At 41.5% G+C, this 20557-nt stretch overlaps 1 protein-coding gene across 2 annotated transcripts in view; it reads left to right on the top strand.

Moving 5' to 3' along the window:
• The window catches only part of Klhl6 (kelch like family member 6), a 61695-nt gene that overhangs the window by 8569 nt on the left and 32569 nt on the right, over positions 1 to 20557 (top strand). For both annotated transcript variants that reach the window (XM_070029678.1, XM_070029677.1), the window contains exon 2: positions 9303 to 9468. In XM_070029678.1, coding sequence (XP_069885779.1) covers positions 9303 to 9468 — 166 coding nt within the window. The remainder of the gene's footprint in view (positions 1 to 9302; positions 9469 to 20557) is intronic.

Below are 20557 nucleotides of genomic sequence, written 5' to 3'. Positions count from 1 at the left end.
TTTCTGTATTAATCTACATTTTGTTTTTTGATTGTAAGAGACAGAAACTCAAATCAAATAGGCTGATAAAAACAGGAAGAAAGTATTTGGTTATATTAGGAAATAGGATGTAGTCCAGCCCACAGAGAAGAGGAATCAAGGGTAGACTGCAATGAAGATCTGTCCTCTTCATCCCTTACCTGGCTGTTTCTCACACTGAACCTCACTTGGCTGTCTCTCACACTGGAATTCTTAGGTCACTTCTGTCATGTGGTTGGAAGGAATCTGAAGGACTTTCTCTAATTTTACCAAGAAAAGTCCTTGGGGAAGATGCTGGCTGGTCCAGGTTCATTAAACTACCCAGTCCTAAACCAATCTCTGTGTCAGGAAAGTGGAAGTGGACACAATGAGGAGCCTAACTTAGGTTATGAGTTTAGCCAAAGAGATGTGTGTGTGTGTGTGTGTGTGTGTGTGTGTGTGTGTGTGTGTGTGTGTGTGTGTATATGTCCTCAGTTTCAATGATATATTCCCTTCCTATTTCTTTTTTTTTTTTTTTTTAGCTGGTACTAGGGCTTGAACTCAAGGTTTCATGCTTTACTTGGCTTGCTTGCTCATGGCTGATACTTTACTACTTGAGCCATGATTCTAGCCTGGAGGTTTGCTGTTTAATTACCAGTAGAGTCTCACAGACTTTTTTGCCCAGGCTGAATTTAAACCATATTTAGATCTCAGCCTCCTGAGTAGCTAGGATTACAGGTATGAGTCACTGCTGCTGGCTTCCTCCAACTTCAATCACTCAATTCTTATTTTCTTATTTAGTTGTTACTGTTTTGTATTTTATAATATCTCTGCTCCTTTTATTTGAACTAATTTTTATTGTTATTAGAAAGGTGATGTACAGAGGGGTTAGTTCCCTACGGCAGGTAATGAGTACATTTCTTTTTGAATAATGTCACCCCCTTCCCTTGCTCTCTCCCAATTTTTCCCTCCCATCTCAACAGTGTTTGATGAGCACCGCTGCTGCCTTTGTGTATTCATTTCTGTGACCTCCCTTACTCTGCCCCCCTCAAAGAGAGATAAATGCCATGATCTGAGATCTCCCTTAAAATCATCCTTTAGGTTGCGGGTAGGCACAGGCCCCTTCAGTCTAGGGCAGGAGTGGGGAACGTCCATCCCAGAGACCATATAAGGCCTGAGAAATCATCTGGTCAGACCTTGTGAAGGCAGCCCTAGGAGGCTAGCAATTCAATAAATCCAGGAGCTTGTCTCATAGTAGCATCAATTTATGTTAAGTGAATCATAATATTAATATAAAAGTTGAAGGACAAGCAAGGAACACTCATTATAGATTAGACAAGACACATACCGTTCATGATGGGACATATATGTTTGTTCCTCATTGGCTGCCCATTGCCTGTATTGCACTGTTCAGAGGGCCTGGGAATGCACACATTGTGCAAGTGTTAACACGTGGTGGCAAAGCTACTGAGATGATGATGAGAGATGTGAGGAGGTGATTCTTCATGGTGTTGGTGATCTTGTCTCTGATGATTGACGGTGATATTGTTGACTTCTTTATCAATAGAAATGGTAATTCCAGTCTAACATTTATGTACACATCCACAATCAACAATCCTCATAGAAAACAAGCCTTTGATGAAAATTGAGGGAAATAAATACACAGAAAAAACCTCAAAGAGTCAATGATACCAAGTTGGATATTTTCCAAATCTAAGATTCAGGATTAGAACATTAACCAAAGCAAATAATTGTGTGGCTGGTGACACACTTTGGATAGTTATTAAAACTTAAGTGATGTGATGTCTTGTAAATGGTGACTATAAGGAACAGGAAAGCTAACTCAAGAGAAATGGACAATTTTTTGTGTTGTTGTTAGTCATGAGGCTTGAACTCAGGGCTTGAACTAGCTCTGAGCTTTTTTGCTCAATGCTAGTTCCCTACTACTTTAAGCCACAGCTCCCCTTCTAGTTTTCTGGTGGTTAATAGGAGATAAGAATTTCATGGACTTTCCTGCCTAGCCTGGCTTCAAAGTACAACCCTTGGATCTCAGTCTCCTGAGTAGCTAGGATAATAGGTGTGAGCCATAAGTGCCCAGTGATTTTTGTTGTGTTGTTGTTGAAGTCAAAGTGAAACCTATGTGCTTGATTTGTGGTAACATGTTAACAGTAATGAAGAAAGCTAATCTGGAACATTACTATAGCTCAAAACATGTTCAATTCAATTAATTGGGAAGCCACCTGTGTGCGGAGTTTGGAATCACAAGAAGCTGCTTTCATCTGGCCTAGTTGTGACAAAAATAGCATTACCAGATACGTTATGCAGTGAGTGAGCTAAACACAAAAAAGCTAAGGGCTCATGTAGAGCAGAGTCTGTGAGGTGCCTGGTGGCTGTTGTGGAGGTAGTAGCACTGAAGTAAAATTGTGTCAGAGTGTCATTATGTCCCAGAGAACAATAATCACAGCTGAGACAGATTATTATTACTTAGCACGAACTACTGAAAATACCTTGAGAGATTCTTCAGAGTATTTCCAATTTGCTCTCGGACTTGGGGAAATAGATATAACAAACACTGCTCAGCTGGTCATTTTTGTTCCTGGTCTAACTGCAGAAGTTCACATGCAGGAGGAACTGCTGACACTGGATGCCCTACATGACACTACAAGAGGTGGGGACTTGTTTGACAAGACTGTTTTGTTTTTGCCAGTCCTGGGGCTTGAACTCAGGACCTGGGCACTGATCCTGTTTCTTTTTGCTCAAGGATAGCACTCTACTACTCTACCACTTCTGGATTTTTCTGTTTATGTGCTACTGAGGGACAGAGTCAGGGATTCATGTATACTAAACACTCTACCACTAAGCCACATTCCCAGCCCCAAAAGACTTAAAAAAATTATTTTAGTGTAAAGGTGATGTACAGAGGGGTTACAGTTATATATGTAAGGTAATGAGTATATTTCTTGTTAACCCCTCCCTCATTTTTCTCCCATTTTCCTTCCCCCTGATTCCCCTCCTCCAGTTGTAAAGTTCATTTACAACATAGTGTTTTGTGAGTATCTCTGTTACATTGGTTCACCCTTTGTCCTTTGCCTCACCATTTTGTTACTCTCCTTCTCTTCCCTAAATCAGATAAACATATTTTCAAGACACAGGGTTCCAAAATCAAAAACAGTGACAACAGGGGATAAACTAAAGGAGAAAAAAAGTGAAAGAAAAAAGAAACAACTTCACACAATACATTAACAACAACAACAAAAACCTCGTTTCCATATCTTGGAGTTCATTTCAATTAGCATCATATTATATGGTCCTATGTACATAGCTATTGAGCTATTGTGATCCTCTGCTAGGATTATCCTAGACATATACTAATTATTACAAATTAGGGAAACTGTGGAGCCTATATTTCTTTGGGCTTGGCTTATTTCACTTAATATGTTTTTTTTTCAAGACTTTCCATTTCCTTATGAATGGGGCAATGGCATTCTGTCTGATGGAAGCATAGAATTCCTTTCTCTCTCTCTCTCTCTCTCTCTCTCTCTCTCACACACACACACACACACACACACACATTTTCTTGATCCATTCATCTACTGAAGGGCATCTGAATTGGTTCCATATCTTATCTATGGTAAATAATGGTGCAATAGTTGTGCTGGTAAAAGACTGGTTTTATCAATGAAAAAACTTGGGCTAATGTTTGAGAAGTTAAGTGACCTCACTATAGACGGAGCACCAGCTCCAGATGGCTCACAAAAAGAGTTAATTGCATTTGTCAAGAAAGAACTGAATCATCTCATTCTTGATCCAACTGATTTGATTATATGTTACTGCATCCTACACCAAGAAAGTCCCTGTGCAGAGTTGTTACCGCTTAATGTGTCATAGTAGTGTAGTGCAGAAACTTTGTCAAAAGCAGAGGGTTTAACATCCCCCAGTTTAAGGAATTTCTGAATAATCTAGACTTTGAGTATAGTGATCTTGTTTGTCACTGTGAAGTGTGGCAGCTGAAACTCAGGAACATGCTCATAAGGTTGTACAAACTGCAGGATGAAATCACATCAGGGCGAAGTTAGTTAAATGTTTGACAAGCATAGTAGGCGTGCGTGCACACACACACTCCCATTCCAGTCCTGGGGCTTGAACTTAGGGCTTGAATGCTGACCCTGACTTTTTCTGCTCAAAGCTGCACTCTACTACAGCTCCATTTAGGACTTTTTGAGTAGTTAATTGGAGATAAGAGTCTCATGAACTTTCCTGCCTGGGCTGGCTTTGAATCATGAGCCTCAGATCTCAGCCTCCTGAGTAGCTACGATTACAGGTATGAGCCACTGGTACCCAGCTTTAAATTTTAAATTGATGACTTTATGTGGTCTGCAAACAATGTTGTGAATATCCAGACAGTTTTCACAGAGCAAACATCCTCTATTCCTAGTCTAGGGAGAACCTTGGTTAAAAAGCAGATGAGGATCAGAAGGAAGGTGGTGGGTTGGGAGACAATTTCAAGCCATATTCAGAGTTCTCTATGAAGGAGAAAGTCCTCAGGCAGTCCCACCACAGAGCCCACTGTTTAGTGAGAAAGAACAAAAGCTTGGCGAGTCCTGACTACTACAGCAACACCAGCCTTGAGCTCTGAGATGGGAAATATCCAGAAGGGAATGTGACTTTACCAAGCTTTTACCTGCCCAGGTATTGCATTTTAGACTGTAAAGCTCAGAAACAAGAATTTCAAAGCAACTGAAGCTGTGAACTTTCAATTTTTGTATATTTTGAAGAAGATACACATTACCTCTATTATTCAAAACTGTTCTTTCATTTTTATCTTTTCTTTATTTGTGCCAGTCCTAAGGCTTGAACTCAGGGAGGGCCTGGGCACTGTCCCTGAGCTTTTTTTGCTCTAGGTTAACACTCTACTACTCGAGCTACACCTCTACGTCCTGCATTTTGCTGGTTAATTGGAGATAAGAATCTCACAGACTTTCCTACCTGGCTTGCTTGAACCACAATCCTCAGATCTCAGCCTCTGGTAGCTAAGATTATAGGCTTGAGCCACCACACCTACCAAAACACTTTTTATTGTGTATAGTTAGCCAGTCCTGGGGCTTAGATTCAGGGCCTGAGCTTTTCTCTTCAAGGCTAGTGCTCTACCACTTGAGCCACAGTTCCAGTTCATTGTTCCTTTTATATCTAGGCCAGTACTGACTCTGAAAGTGCCCCATTTTGAATTTTAAAAAATTCTCTGTCTGAGAGGACCAATTAGAAATAGGGGCCTGTCTCTTGAGACTTACAGTTTACCTTAGGGAACAAAGCCTAGTGAGTATCATCAGGGCTGGGCTGGAGCCCAAGTCAGGCACTTCCCTGGCACATTGTGTTAGCCCCACCTTCTGAACTTCCTCCTTCCACTGTGTCTCCACTATTTGTCCTCTGGCTGTGGGATGTGTAAGGCCCAGGAACAGGCCTGCAGCCCAGCATGCCGTGTGGTGTCTGGCAGAGGAAGCAGTCTGGAACTCTCATATGATCACGGTTGCCTTGTCAGAGTGGGGAGTCACATCTGTGACTGGAGGAACACCTATATTTGAATAGTTTGGAGTAAAGATCAGAACTAGGGCCGGTTTATAAAAGTTTCTTAGTAGCTAGCTGGAATCAGGAAATGATGAGAAAAGGCTCTAAGCAGAGGTGGATCTTTGTAATGGTGGTGGTAAGAAGCCAGCATGAGGTCCTGGACAGTTGGGATCGAAATTGTTCAGAAAAAAGAGGGGATGTGCAAGCGCCAAGCCAAGAACCTGTTCAGGAGATGGCAGCACAAATGGTGATCTACTCCTGGCCCAGTGGGGAAGTGAGAATCTAAGCAGATCTCGTAAGAAGGCTGGGAGGGAAGTGGTGGGTGGCTAGCAGAGGTCGGCTTCATCTCCAGCAGGGAAGTGGGAAATGTACAAAATCAAAAACAAATTAAAGCCTGGCATTGGTGGCTTAGGCCTGTCATACTAGCTACTCTGGAGGCTGAGATCTGAGGATGGCAGTTCAAAGATAAATTGGATAGGAAAGTCTGTGAGACTCTTATTTCCAATTAACCAGCAAAACACCAGAAATGGAAGTATGGCTCAAGTGGTAGAGCATGAGCCTTAAGTGCAAAAGCTAAGTGCAAAAGCTAAGGGACAGAGCCCAGCACCTAAGTTCAAGCCTCAGTACTGGCACACAATACTAAAACAACAAAAAACCAGCAAATGAAAGCAAAGAATTATCACCATGTCCTGTAATATAAAATATCAGATAGCAGGCCACAGCAGTGAGCCTGGAGTTCCAATTCGTACAAGTCTATGCAAAGTTATTCCATAGCTCATTGTCATTTATTCTCATCACAGTTAGAGCAGAAATGTGAGTGTAGGTGTAGGAAAAGCTTGTTGGCTTACTTGAAGTATAGGATGACATGACACTATGTGTAGCTTCCTTCCCATCCATTCATCCAGCCAGCCATCCATCCATCCATCCATCTATCCAGTTAAAAGTGTCACTGTAGTCTAGTAAATAAAAATTGAGAGAGAAATAAAATCTCAGATGTTTACAAATCTGATAGAAAGGACTCCTTAAACAAAAAGCTTATCCAAAGAGGCCTATCTGGAGCCCAAAATTGTTGATGTACACAAAGGTACAGATTATACACTGCTAGTCACTGGGCGTGGCTACATCGTGCAATGAGGAAGCAGGTGCATAGGCCACATTGCTAAGGGACCTGTTTGACAAATTGGTGCACTTAAGATTCTCTTTCTCTATTTTATTTTTCATTTTTGTATTATTTTGTATGATCAGATACAGATAGGCATTGCCTTTGTATTCCTCTCCTAAGAGTATCCTCCTTTGGTCTCACTGTGTGTGAATGCCCAAAGTCCTGTGTAATTTATCATGTCTTGGTGTATTTTAGATCTAGTTTCCACATATGAGAGAAAACATGCATCATTTGTCTCACTGAGCTTGTCTTTCCTCACTTAACATGATTTGTTCTAGATGAGTAGGTCAACAACGTGGTACTTATACACAATGGAATTTTATGCAGCCATTAGAAAGAATTATTCTGTTATTTTCTCTTTGAGTTTGGCTTACCTCACTTAATATGAGGTGCATCCATTTCCCTGAAATGTCTCTATTTTTCACATTTTTTGGGGGGGGACTTGAAGTTAGGACCTCACAATTTTGTTTGGCTTTTTCTTAGTTTTTCTCTTAAGGCTGGTACTCTACCACTGGAGTTCCACTTCCACTTCCAGCTTCCTGCTGGTTAATTGAAGATGAGTCCCATGGACTTTCCTGTTGGGGCTGGCTTTGAGTTGTGATTCCCCCAATCTCAGCCTCCTGGGTAGTAGAGTTACAGACATGAGCCACCAGCACCTGGCAGAGACTCTGATCTCCAATCAACCCGCAAAAAGCTGGAAGTGGAGCTGTGGCTCAAGTGGTAGAGTACCAGTTTTGAACAAAAAAGCCTGGTCCCACAGACTCCACCAAAGGGAGGCTCACAGCAGCATAGCCTTGGCAGCTCCAGAAAGAGACACTGAGCAAAGAAGTTGCCCAGCTGCAGGAGGAAGGAACAGGCGGCAGCAAGGTGAGCCCTGCATGACATCACTTCTGACGGCTCATGAAGGTGGCTCTGCAGACAGCTGATTTATGGTGGAGGACCATAGCTTGTAAATCTGTCACCTGACCATAGTTGCATGTCTGGTTCCAGGATGAGATTTATTAACTTTAAAGCCCAGGATTTCATCATCCCCCACCCCCCACCTGCCTTTCATGCTGTCTTGGTCTTCAGAGGACAAGTATGCTGGTCAAAGGAAGAGAGGGAGACTGGAGGTAGGAGGATGGATTATCACTGGTTAAAGCAAGAAAGACCAAGGGTGAAGATCTCATTGACTAATTTTCAAGAAGTTAGCAAATCAAGGAGTTCTCTTTTCTCCTCTCACTCTCCCTTCCTCCTTTCTTTCTTCCTCCCTCCTCCCCAAGCCACAAGCAGCCATCAGATTTGTGGGCCCCAACTGGTTTTGAATCACAGTTTGCAGATCTCGGCCTCCTGAATAGTTTCACTTATAGGCATAATCCATCAGCAGGCAAGGAGATTTCATTTTAATAAGTCCATTTATGCATATAATGCTGGTTGCTCATAATTACTCATCTATCTTTCTCCTTACTTCACCATCTAGTTTTTATGTATTTGACAAATGAACTGCTCACACATTTCCTGAGAAGAGAGTAAAAGTTCAAATGTCAAAGAAGCATGCTTAATTCATATGAGCCTTGCCTGTGGTGGAAAATATCAGCCCATCTCTCTTACTTATGAATATAATGAACTGATCTTTAACAATAAAGTAAAAATATCTAGCAAAAATCTGTTACGAATGAGAAATAATTGGGGCTGGGGTATGGCTCAGTGGTAGAGCCCTAACCACAAGCAAGGCCCTGAGTTCAAGCCTGGGTATTAGAGGGTGAGGAGAAGAGAGAGGAGAAAGAAGAGAGAGAAGAGAGAGAGAGAGAGAGAGAGAGAGAGAGAGAGAGAGAGAGAGAGAGAGAGAGAGAGAGAGAGAGAGAGAGAGAGAGAGTATGCTTAGAGCTCATGGTGATTATGGAACATGTCTAGTTTTGATTTGAGGACAATACTGGTATTCAAATCTTGATCCTTCTGATGTTAAAACCCAACACCCTTCCCATCTTGTTCCATTGCTTCCAAGATAGAAGCTAAATATCTAAAGTCTAGTCCTGGGGAAGGAGAATGGAAAGCATAGGCTAGAGGTGAGAGGGAGCAATGACTGTAGGCGTTCAGTCTTGGGATGGGGCAATTCAAGGCTCCCAACTACAATGGAAATCCTTGGACAAGTGTCAACCCTCTAGGGTAAGAAGCAGCTGCATGTGCCACTTAGTCTGCTGGGAGGGATCTGAGTTGGCCAGATTGGGGTGGGGTGGGGCCAGGCTCCAGGCCAGAGGAGAGCTGGTATAAGGACTAAGAACAGACTCAGAACCCTGAGAGGTTCTGGGTATTGAGAAAGAAACAACAGTTGAGGTTTAGAAATCCTATGGTTTCCCCAGAAGGATCCCCAGAACTTTGAGCCAGGGACTGGTCTTGGGGACCACAGTAGGCCTTGGTGGAGGAGAAAAGTTCTGTTCAGTAAGTTCTTGATAAATGTCTACTATGTGTTACGTGCTGCAGAAACAGACAGTGATCATCCATAGTCGTGACTGGGACCTCACTGTTCCAGGAGGGCAGGCTTGTCTAAAAGGGTCTCAAACCCAACATTCTAACAGAGGTCACATTCACATGTCTTTTCCAGGGCCATGTTCTGCAATGAGTTAAAGGAAAAGTATGAGGAGAGGATCATTATTAAAGGGGTTGATGCTGAAACCATGCACATTCTCCTGGATTACACTTATACCAGCAAGGCGCTGATCACGAAGCAGAATGTCCAGCGGGTTCTGGAAGCTGCCAACCTCTTTCAGGTGTGTGAATAAACTCTGTGCTCTTCTCTGAAACAGGTTTACTTGAAGATTAGAAAATGCCCATGTGAACATTTTTTGAGAGACAGCATTGAGATGAAGTCAGGGAAATGGGTGCTTGGCATCTACACTTGGTTCTTGGCTCCAACTCAATAACTTCAACTTGTAGCAGCCCAGCTGGAGCCAGTGACCACAGTTAATACTTCCCATCCATAATCTCTAACTTGTAACATAACCTGAGATGATTGCTATCTCCTATTTTGGGCAGGGAACCTAAGTCTGCACCAAGGATAACTAACAAGCTGTGATGTGAACCGTGGGTCCACATGATTGTGGTGGGTGTGAAAGAACAACATTGAGAACTTATGTGAATTGTCAAAGATGAGGCAGGAGACACTCAGAATTAACCTTTCAGAATGAAATAAATTTTGTGGAAAGCAAATTTCTGCTGTTTATACTCCATGTAGTCTGTGATATGTTATGATAGTAGCCCAGACTAGGCCACCGTTTCTTCTCTTTTTTCTCGTATTCTTGTTCTTCTTAGTGGTTGACTACTTTTAATAGATCACAGGAGGATCTAGGAGATGAATTTTTGGAGATTTAAATGTCTAAACATGTTTTTGTTCTACCTATTATACTTGATTAATAGTTTGAGTATAAAAATAAAGGTTGTGCGTAATTACAGTATTGTCTATCACATATTTTATAAGTACTGGCTCCTGTTTGACACATCATTTTTAATCTATTTAATTTCCTCTATTGTATTATAATCATTTTTGCACAGAAATATATAAATTTCTGCAACAGCAGTAGGTTGCTTGTTGTTCCTTGTACTGAATACAATAAATTCTTTCAATTTGAAGACTCATGTCGTTCGATTCTGGAAGTTTTCTTGTATTATCTCTGATATCTTCTTTCCTACTTACTTTTTTGTGTTCCTTGTTCCTTTCGCTGTGTCCTATTTTCCTTAACTAATCTTTTTCATTAACCAGTTTTAACTGTTCAAGGTAATAGGCTTCATTATGACACTTACAGTTTCTCCTGTCCTTTTCCCCTTCCACATCTCAACTAGTCCTTCTTTCAGTGTCATGTCCTTTCTACCTCAATATGTCACATATGGAAGAAGACACATAGTATTTGTTTTTCAGGTATGGTTTATTTTACTTAACATAATGGTCACTAGGCTTACCCATTTTCCTGAAAACAGCACAATTTCATTCTTTATAGATGAGCAAAGCTTCATTTATATCTATCTATCTATCTATCTATCTATCTATCTATCTATCTATCTATCTACATAAATATATTCACCCATTGATAGGCACCTAGGCTATATCTATAATTTGGCTATGCAGCAATACACATGGATTACCAGAATGTCATCATATGTTGACTTTGATTTTTTTTAGTATATACCCAGGAGTGATACAGTGCAGCAGGATTACATGGAAGTTCTATTTTTAATTTAATTTAATTTTTGTGGAACTGGGGGCTGAACTCTGGGCCTTAGGCTTACTAGGCTGACACTCTCGCTTGAGCTGTACTCCGATACTCTTAGTTCTTTTTGTTTCTAGTTGTTGTTGTTGTTTTTCTATAGTCTTCTATTTATTCTTTGGCTAGCCCAGACTAACATCTTTCTATTTACACTTTTCACATAGCTAGGATTACACTACCACATGAGCTCTTGTGGTTGAGATGGGAAAAGTCTCATTAATTTTTTTTTCTAGGCTGATCTCAAGCCTTGAACCTCCGGATCTATGCCTCCCAAGTAGCTGGGATTACAAGTATAAACCCGCATTTCTAATTTTTTTTTTGAGGAACCACCATACTGATTTCCATAGTACCTGCACTAATTTGCCTGAAATCTATACATTAACTTTACAATATCCTCTTCTCTCAGTCCTCACTAAATTTTTGTTGATTGTTTTCTTGATGATAGCCATTCTGACGATGGTGAAATGGAGACTCAATGATCCTGCTCCATTTATTTATTCTCTCTTCTGAAGTTATCATTAGTGAGATGTTTGAGCTCCTGGACTTATTTTTACTTTTTTTTAACCTTCTCTGCTCTATTGACAATCTTTAGCCTTTTTGTTCTATTCTTGTGTGTGTGTGTGTGTGTGTGTGTGTGTGTGTGTGTGTGTGTGTGTGTGTGTGTGTGAGTACAAGGACTTGAACTCAGGGAGTTAAGGTCTTGCTTAGCTTTTTTCATTCAAAGTTGGTACTCTATCACTTTAACCACAGCTCTACTTATGGCTTTTTGGTGGTTAGCTAGGGATAAGAGTCTCTTATATTTTTCTTACCTGGGCTGGCTTTTCAAACTTTGATCCTCAGATCTTAGCCTCCTGAGTAGCTAGAATTCAAGGTGAGGATTCAGCCTCCAGCTGGTAATCACATTTGTCATTGTCACTGTCAACCTTCAACATGTGTATATATCATTCACATTGATGGCCCTTTGTCTTAAAGCATCCTGCCTTTTTGTTTGTTTCATAGAGTATTTTGATGATTTTTACAGGTTATATATGTAGATGTGTTTCTTTACCCTATGGCCACATAGTATTGTTGGAGTTTCCTGAGATGTGACGTTATCTAGATATCTAAATGTTCTCATAAAGGCAGAAGAGAGAAGAGTAGAAAGAACATGATATATAGATCTGGATTTCAACCTGGGGTCAGTTGTTTGTTTGTTTTGTGGCTGAGGATAAGTTATGTAAGTTTTCTGAGCTTCAGTCTTCTCATTTGTAAAATTAGAATAATAATACATCTTACTATTTGGGGGAGTTATTATTTAATTTTTTATGATTTTTAAGTAGTTGTACAAAAGAGTTTCACATCCTCCTATCAGTTTAGGATTACAATGTATCTTGATCAATGTCACACCTTTCTTCATTCCCTCTCATCTCTCCCAACACCACCCTCCTCTCAAGTTACCTGGTTCTATTTCACATACATTGAATATTATGACTGCATTCACCCACTCTTCCTCTCAAAGTGAGTTATTTTGAAGATTAAATGAGATGATATTTGTAAAGGATCTGACACATAATAAATGTCATGAAATATTTTTCCATCATGTATGTTATTTATACATGACTCTGGATAGTTTTTATTTTGAATAAATTGGGCTAACATGATTTATGAGAGCATTCCCTAAATCTGTAATCCTCTCAGATTAGGGTTATAAAGATGGGTGCTAATGGCTCACATTCATAATCCTACCTCCTCAGGAGGCTAAGATCTGAAGACTGAGGTTCAAAGTCAGCCTTTACAGACAAATCTGTGAAATTCAGGTCCAATTAACTAGCAAAAAGCCAGAAGTGGAGGTGTGGCTCAAGTGGTAGAGAGCCAGCTTTGAATGAAAAAGCCAAACAAGAACATGAAATCCTGAGTTCAAGTCCCAAGACTGGTTGGAAGGTGTGGGGGAGAAATGGGGGAAGGATTACAGATGGCTTTGTGTAAAAGAAAAAGTTGGCATTTAAAAGATGTACAAGGCTGGGAATGTGGCTTAATGGTAGAGTGCTTGCCTAGCATTCATGAAACCCCACGTTGATTCCTCAGTACCATGTAAACAGAAAAAGACAGAAGTGATGCTGTGGCTCAAGTGATAGAGTGCTAGCCTTGAGCAAAAGAAGCCCAGGGACAGTGCCCAAGCCCTGAGTTCAAGCCCCAGGACTGGCAAAATAAAATAAAATAAATAAAATGTACAAATGATAGGTTATTGGAACAAAGAATAAACAGGTGCCTATTTTTTTTTTTTTTGGGTCCGGTCATGGGGCCTGAACTCTGGGCCTGGACACTGTCCCTCAGCTCTTCAGCTCAAGGCTAGTGCTCTACCACTTGAGCCACAGCACCACTTCTGGCTTTTTTCTTTTTTCTTATGTGGTGCTGGGAATCGAACCCAGGGCCTCAGGCATGCAAGACAAGCGCTCTACCACTGAGCCACCTTCCCAGCCCCTAAACAGGTGCCTATTTTAATTCACTTAGAGTTGTATATAGAGAAAAGTGGGTCAGAACTTGCATTTTCTTTGTCAGTCACAGAAGCTGATACCACTTTTGTGAAACTGAAACCAGTGCAGATTAGATTATCTCATGTTCCCCACCCCTGGTAGTAAAGATTTCTAAATCTTCACACCGCTGATTGACTCAGCTGCTCTAATAATTTTTGGTGTTGTTTTTTAGATCTTCTTTCAGTCTCTTCCTATTACCCACTGATTACTTGTTTCACAGTCTAGAAGAAATACTGTTGACCAAGCCATTGTCGCCATTTGGAAAGAGCACCTTAAATCAGGCAACTGCATGAGGTGGTGGCAGGTTTTCTGGCCTGGCATGAGACAGTTTTTTTGGAAGACATCTTTAGTATGGCAGATAGGATCCATTTGTTCACTAGAAGAACGTGTAGTAACCTGACTATAGTTTATTGGCCAACTCTAAGAAGAAACATACTTTCCCCAAGTAGTTTTTTTTCTTTTTTCTTAAAGGTAAGAGATGCATCTGAAAGGAAATGCCTGAGGGACTCTTTCTCCTGTGAGACGGTACCATTGAGGTGAATGTCACCCAGCCTAGATTCTAGAAAGGAAATGCCCCTCCCTCTTGCCTTACTTGGATCTCTAGGCTTTTGAGTTCTAGATAAGCAAGTCAGTCAGAAAGTTCAGATTCAGTACGTTTTTCAGTTTTACATGTGAGATTCAATAACATATTCATGCATATTAAGATAGCGTTTTTTCCTTACTATGACTTATTTAATAAAAGCATTAGTTTCACTCTCAAAAAAAAAAAAGAAAGTTCAGATCTTGGGCAATAACCCTAAGAACTTGCAAGATTTCTCAACTTTAGAGAACTTCATCATGTTTGTTACTTTCCTTTTTACACATTTACTTTTATTTTTCATTTTAGTATAAAAATTCATAGGCTGGGAATGTGGCTTAGTGGTAGAGTACTTGCCTAGCACGTTGAAGCCCTGGGTTACATTCCTAAGTCCCACATAATCAGAAAAGGCTGGAACTGATGCTGTGGCTCAAGTGATAGCGTGCTAGCCTTGAGTAAAAGAAGCTCAGGGATAGTGCCTAGGCCCTGAGTTCAAGCCCCAGGATTGACAAAAATAAAAAATAAAAATTCATGAAGAATAAGGGCTTGAGAGCAGTTGTAGAGCAGGAAGATGTGAGATCAGGCAGCCAGGTCATCATGCATTTAGTCTTGGAGCAGAAGGGTTCCTAAAGTACAGAGAAGGTGACTAGAAGGAAAATCCCTGCCAGGCTGTTTGCTGTGCCTGCCAGGAGAGATCAGGTCCAGTTATCCAGCCTGCCTGGGAAGAGTCTGGGAAGTATCTACACAGCACTCCCTGGGCAGTGATGTAACTTCAGTCAAGATTTTGGTATTGCTAATTTTTCTAATTAGCAAGGAGTCATTATGGGAAGGTTTTTGAAGTATTGTATTCTTTGTGTGTGTGTGTGTGTGTGTGTGTGTGTGTGTGTGTGTGTGTGTGTGTGTGTGTGTGTGTGTGTGTGTGCACTCACTCATACTCAGGGCCTGGCCACTGTCCTTGAGTATTTTTGCTCAAAGCTAGCACTCCACCACACGAGCTTCTTTACCACTCCACTTCTGTCTTTTGGTGGTTAATTGGAGGTAAGAGTCTCACACTTTCCTGCCTGAGTTCCCAACTGTGATCCTCAGATCTCAGCCTCCTGAGGAACAAGGATTATAGGCAAGAGCCACAGGTACCTGGCCAAAATTTTGTATTAGTCTTTTTTGAGTTCTAACTAACATACAAAAGTCTGTCTTGGGGTATAAATTCAAGAGTGAAAAAATGAGATTTAACCTGTTATTTTTCTATCAATGAACTTAATCCTTATCCCAAGTTTCCCATTCTGCTAGAGGCAGAAATCATTGTCAATTTAATGACATCTTACTTTAGGATAGTTTACTCAATTCAGGATTCCTGTTGTTTTTAGAGGTGTTTATAAATACTGTGCAAGGACATCCTCATCATAGTCACTTGTGTTGTTGCTCCATGCCAGTACCCATAGGAGCATCTGTCTTACTGTCACTTTCTTTCTGGACTTTGACCCCTTCCCCAGTGGCATTAACTGAAGCCTGCATCTGGTCATCCATTGGTTGTTGACATTCACTTTGCAATATCCTTGCCTTTTTAGTAAGTCCCCTTCAAGTCTTCCAGTCATCTCGGCTACTTCTTTGTCCTCTCAGGCCACACAGGACACTTTCACTTGCTCTCCTGGGCCAGCCTGGAACCACAGAGAACATGGAAAAACTGCCACAGGCCTTTCTTGTCTAGAAGCAGCCTCTTCAAGGATCTCATCTGTCATGGCTTGGCTGGGCTGCTGATCTTCTGCTTTCAGCCTGGCCATTCAGACCCACATTCTCTTGTCCTCAATTATACCACCTGAAAGGGGCTGGTAGCATATCCTTCTTCAGAGTTTTGGCCTGGGTTTACAGGCAGGACATCATCTCAGAGATCTAGGCCTGTTTCTTTATTGTTAGACCCTCTCTTTCTACTCTCTCTTCGGACTTGGCATTTGTTGTCTCCCACAGTGTAAGAAAGACCAACCCTTACATTATTAAGCACTAACTTTGGCACAGACTTTATGCTTAGACTCTTTAGGATTCTAACTTTTAATCCTCATAGAGCTAGGTTCTTACCACTAATTGGTATTCTTTCAAACCCAGGTTTCTGGTATGTTCTAAACATCTGTTTTAAAAAACCCCAAACCAAAAATTGTTTTCTTTGTCTGCCCTATCATCCCTTTCCTCAACAAACATTGTCAGAAGCTACCTCTATAGTCTGTGGAATAGAAGTGGTGTGTTAGATTCTAGTTGTCATGACAATACATGTTGTTACCAGATTATCACTTGTATTACCTTTCAATCACAAATTATTAAGCATTTGCTAAAAGAAAGATAGTGTAATGTGAAGCTATGGGGGTGTTAAATTAATTGGCCACATTTATGCAGCAATTTAATATTCATTCCCCTATATGATCTCACATGATCTTGTCAATATCTGAGCAAGCAGGCAGGTGAGTCTGAAAAGTGGCTGTTATAGTCTCAGTACTGTCTAGATAAGAAAACTGTGGCTTAAGAACTCTTCAGGTATTAGAGCTGCAGTCTGAGTCCAGAACTCCTGACTCCGTATGTTTACTTCTAGCTACTTCTAACAAACCCTCAGTTCCCAGTGAGCTTTCAAACTAGTGGACAATGCAACCAGAACCCAAAGCAGGAAGGCAACAGCATTGAACCAGATCTCATCAAGCAAGGAAAATTTCAACAAATATCAGTAGAGTTAAGGCAAAATAGACAGAGAGCTGGCCAGTGGCTCACATCTGTAATTCTAGCTACTTAGGAGGCTGAGAACTGAGGATCCCAGTTTGAAGCAAGCCTGGGCAGGAAAATCTGAAACTCTTTTTTTTCTGTCAGTTCCAGGGCTTGAACTCAGGGCTTGAACTCTTTGTGCTCAAGGCTAGCTCTCTACCACTTGAGCCACATTGCCACTTCCAGCCTTTTCTGAGTAGTTTATTGGAGATAAGAATCTCATGGACTTTCCTGCTTGGGCTAGCTTGAACCATGATCCTCAGATCTCAGCCTCCTGAGTAGCTAGGATATAGGCATGAGCTACTGACACCCATCTTCTGAGAGACTTTTATTTACAATTAACCATCAAAAAGCCAAAAATGGAGTTATGGCACAAATCGAGTGAAAAATCTAAGGGACAACACCCAGACTCTAAGTTCAAGCACCAGTATCAGCACCCAAAACAAAAACAAACAAAATAGGCAGAGAGAACTTCCAAACAGAGAAAGGGTTAAGGTTTCAACATAACTAATTCTCTCCCTCTCTTGCTCTCTCTCTCTCTCTCTCTCTCTCTCTCTCTCTCTCTCTCTCTCTCTCTCTCTCTCTCTCTCACACACACACACACACACACACACACACACATACTACATTCTCAGCATCAATCATGTCCCAGATACAATCACCTCATTTAATCTTAGCAATAGTGTTCTGCCCTAGCCTTCATCATGTGCCCATATGGGGTCACCGAGTCCTAGCTGTGACACTGCAGTGGTTTGCTGCTGAGGCCACTACTGTATCTTTTAGAAACTCAGGGGCATGTTTGTTCCCCAATCTTGGTTACAGTCAACTTGACTTTGAACCCTTCTCTTTGACTTTACTTGTGAACTGTATCTACTTCTATGGCTACCGTGGCACTTCAGCTTACTGAATGGAAGATCTTTGCCAGATTCAGTTCCTTCCTCCTCTCCAGAAGCCAGCAGATTTTTTTTTCCCCAGCACTGGACCTTGGAGCTTGAATTCAGGGTTTACATTTTCCATCAGCTTTTCTGCTCAAGGCTGATGCTCTACCACTTGAGCACAGTTCCACTTCTGGCGTTGGGTGATTATTTGGAAATAAGTCTCACAGACGTGTCTGCCAGGGTTGGCTTCTAACTGCTATCCTCAGAACTCAGCCTCCTGAGTAGCTTACAGGTGTGAGCCAGCAGTGCCTGGCTAAGCTTTCTCCCTGTAACACTCCCAGGCAGGTCTAGGTATAGGAAGGGAGACTAAGATGGAAGATTAGGCATAGGGATAATCTTACAAGAGAAGTATTTTTCCTTGGAGAAAAAAATGATGACAAAAGTTACAAACGTTTAGAAATACTTTGAGATAAATTTGAGTTTTATTACTCTCAGCAAATTATCCTACACACACACTGAGTTGGTGGAACTGAACCCTTTACAAGGACTCAGGTTACTCAGGTTCTGTGGCAGGTGGAATTGCTGATTTGGATTAAAATGGGTCTTCATAGCTGGGTGCCAGTGGCTCACACCTGTAATCCTAGCTACTCCAGAGGCTGAGATCTAAGGATCGTGGTTCAAAACCAGCCCAGGGAAGGAAAGTCTGTGAGACTCTTATCTCCAATTAACCACCAGAAAACCGGAAGTGGTGCTGTAGCTCAAGTGGTAGTGGTAAAGCACTTGCCTTGAGCTGAACAGCTCAGGGACAGTGCCCAGACCCAGAGTTCAAGCCCCATAACTGACCCCTCCCCCTCAAAAAAAGGTCTTCATTATTGTATAGTAGATTTGTAGGAGTGTGAAGAGAGAAATGTGAAATCACCTGGGTGAAACTCCTGAGGATCACAGATTTTGGAAAATGCAAAAGGGAAGGGAGGCAGTGAAATGAAAAACATGGGGACAGTGTGTGTGTGTGTGTGTGTGTGTGTGTGTGTGTGTGTGTGTGTGTGTGTGTGTGTGTGTGCGCGCGTGCGTGTGGTAGTACTGGCACTTGAACTCAGGGACTGAACTCAGGGCTGAGTTGTATGATACATCTATTTTTAGTTTTTTGAAGGAAGTCAAAATTAGACAAATTCTATCGATTTTTTTTTATTGTGAAAATACCATACAGAGTGGTTACAATTACATGAGCAAGGGAATGAGTACATTTCTTATCAAGCATCGTTGCCTCCTCCTTTATTTCTCCTTCCCATCCCTTCCCATCTCCTCCCCTGCCCCGTCCCCCAACCCCAAATTCTATCAAATATTAACAATACATCAAGTACAAAAATTTTGCACTCTGGGCACATCTGTAATCCTAATTACTCAGGAGGCTGAGATCTGGAGTATTACAGTTTGAAGCCAGCCCAATCAGAAGTCTTTGAGACCACATCTTCAAAATAGCCAGCATAAAAGCAAGGCTGGAGGTGTGGCGTAGTAGTAGAATGTCAACTGAGCAAGCAAAGCTGAGTGAGTGTGAGGTCTTGATTGTAGGAGAAAATATATGGTAACTTTTCATCTGTCAGAGGTTAAATATCCAGAATACATAAAGAACTCATAAAATGGAACACAAAATAAGTTAGCCAATTAAAATAACGGGCAAGTGGTCTGAACGGGCACTAATCAGAACCTCTTTAGGGAAGACACTTTGCATGGGAACTGTAGTTGTGTCTCAGTGGTTTTGTTGATCATATTTTTGGTCTTGTCAGACAATCAGGTGCTGGCTGAAACCTTTGGTTCACATTTCCCCACAACCAGGAAGTTGCTGTCTGTTGTCATTATCTACCATCTCTCAGTTCTCACAAACAAGCTCATAGGACAGGCTGAGGCAGAAAATTTGAATAATCTTAAATGTGGGAAACATAAAAAGAGTACTCAAAAAAGTTTCTTTTTTCTACTTTTTTTTTTTTTTGCCCCAAAGCAGGTTCCCAGCCATTGGTGGGGATCACAGGAAGCTACCCCCAACCCTGCCCTTTGCAGCCCTTCTGCTCATAAGGCCTCTTTGGATTTCCCTGGCATTTTGTTAGTTCAGTTGTGCATATTACAGTGGCAAGGTGAAGCCCAGAGAGGTGAAGTAGCCGGTCATCAAGGTCGTGTCTCCCACCTATCAGCTGTGTGGCCATGGATAATGTCCTTAGTTCTCAATTCTCTATTTCCTTCTTTATATAAATGAGGGTAATAGAACCTTCCTCTTTTTATTTGTTAGATAATTTCATTTTATAAAGCAACAACAAAGTTTATTTGCTAAAGGCAAGAGCAAGGCCAGGGTGCTGGTGGCTCACTCCTGTAATCCTGGCTACTCAGGAGGCTGAGATCTGAGGATCACGGCTCAAAGCCAGACTGGGCGGGAAACTCTCTGAGACTCTTATCTCCAGCTAACCACCAAAATGCCAGAAGTGGAACTATGACTCAGGTGGTAGAACACTAGCCTTGGGCAAAAAAGCTCAAGTTTACCACCCAGGACCTACTTTGAACCCTAGAATTGGCACAGAAAAAAAAAAAAAAAGAAGAAAGAAAGAAAAAGAAAAAGGAAAAAGAATTCAGTAATTCTAGCTACTCAGGAGGTTTTGATCTGAGGACTGTGGTTCAAAGCAAGGCCAGTCAGAAAAGTCTGTGAAACTCTTCTTTTTTTGGGGGGGGGTAATCCGGTCATGGGGCCTGAACTCTGGGCCTGGGCACTGTCCCTCAGCTCTTCAGCTCAAGGCTAGCGCTCTACCACTTGAGCCACAGCGCCACTTCCGGCTTTTTTTCTTTTTGCTTATGTGGTGCTGGGGAATCAAACCCAGGGCCTCTGGCATGCAAGACAAGCGCTCTAC

This window comes from Dipodomys merriami, unplaced genomic scaffold (genome assembly GCF_024711535.1).
Source record: "Dipodomys merriami isolate MVZ:Mamm:240054 unplaced genomic scaffold, mDipMer1.0.p SCAF_2, whole genome shotgun sequence".
NCBI lineage: Eukaryota > Metazoa > Chordata > Mammalia > Rodentia > Heteromyidae > Dipodomys > Dipodomys merriami.
The sequence above is the reverse complement of the archived record's forward strand: the minus strand, read 5'-3'. Positions and strand labels throughout refer to the sequence as shown.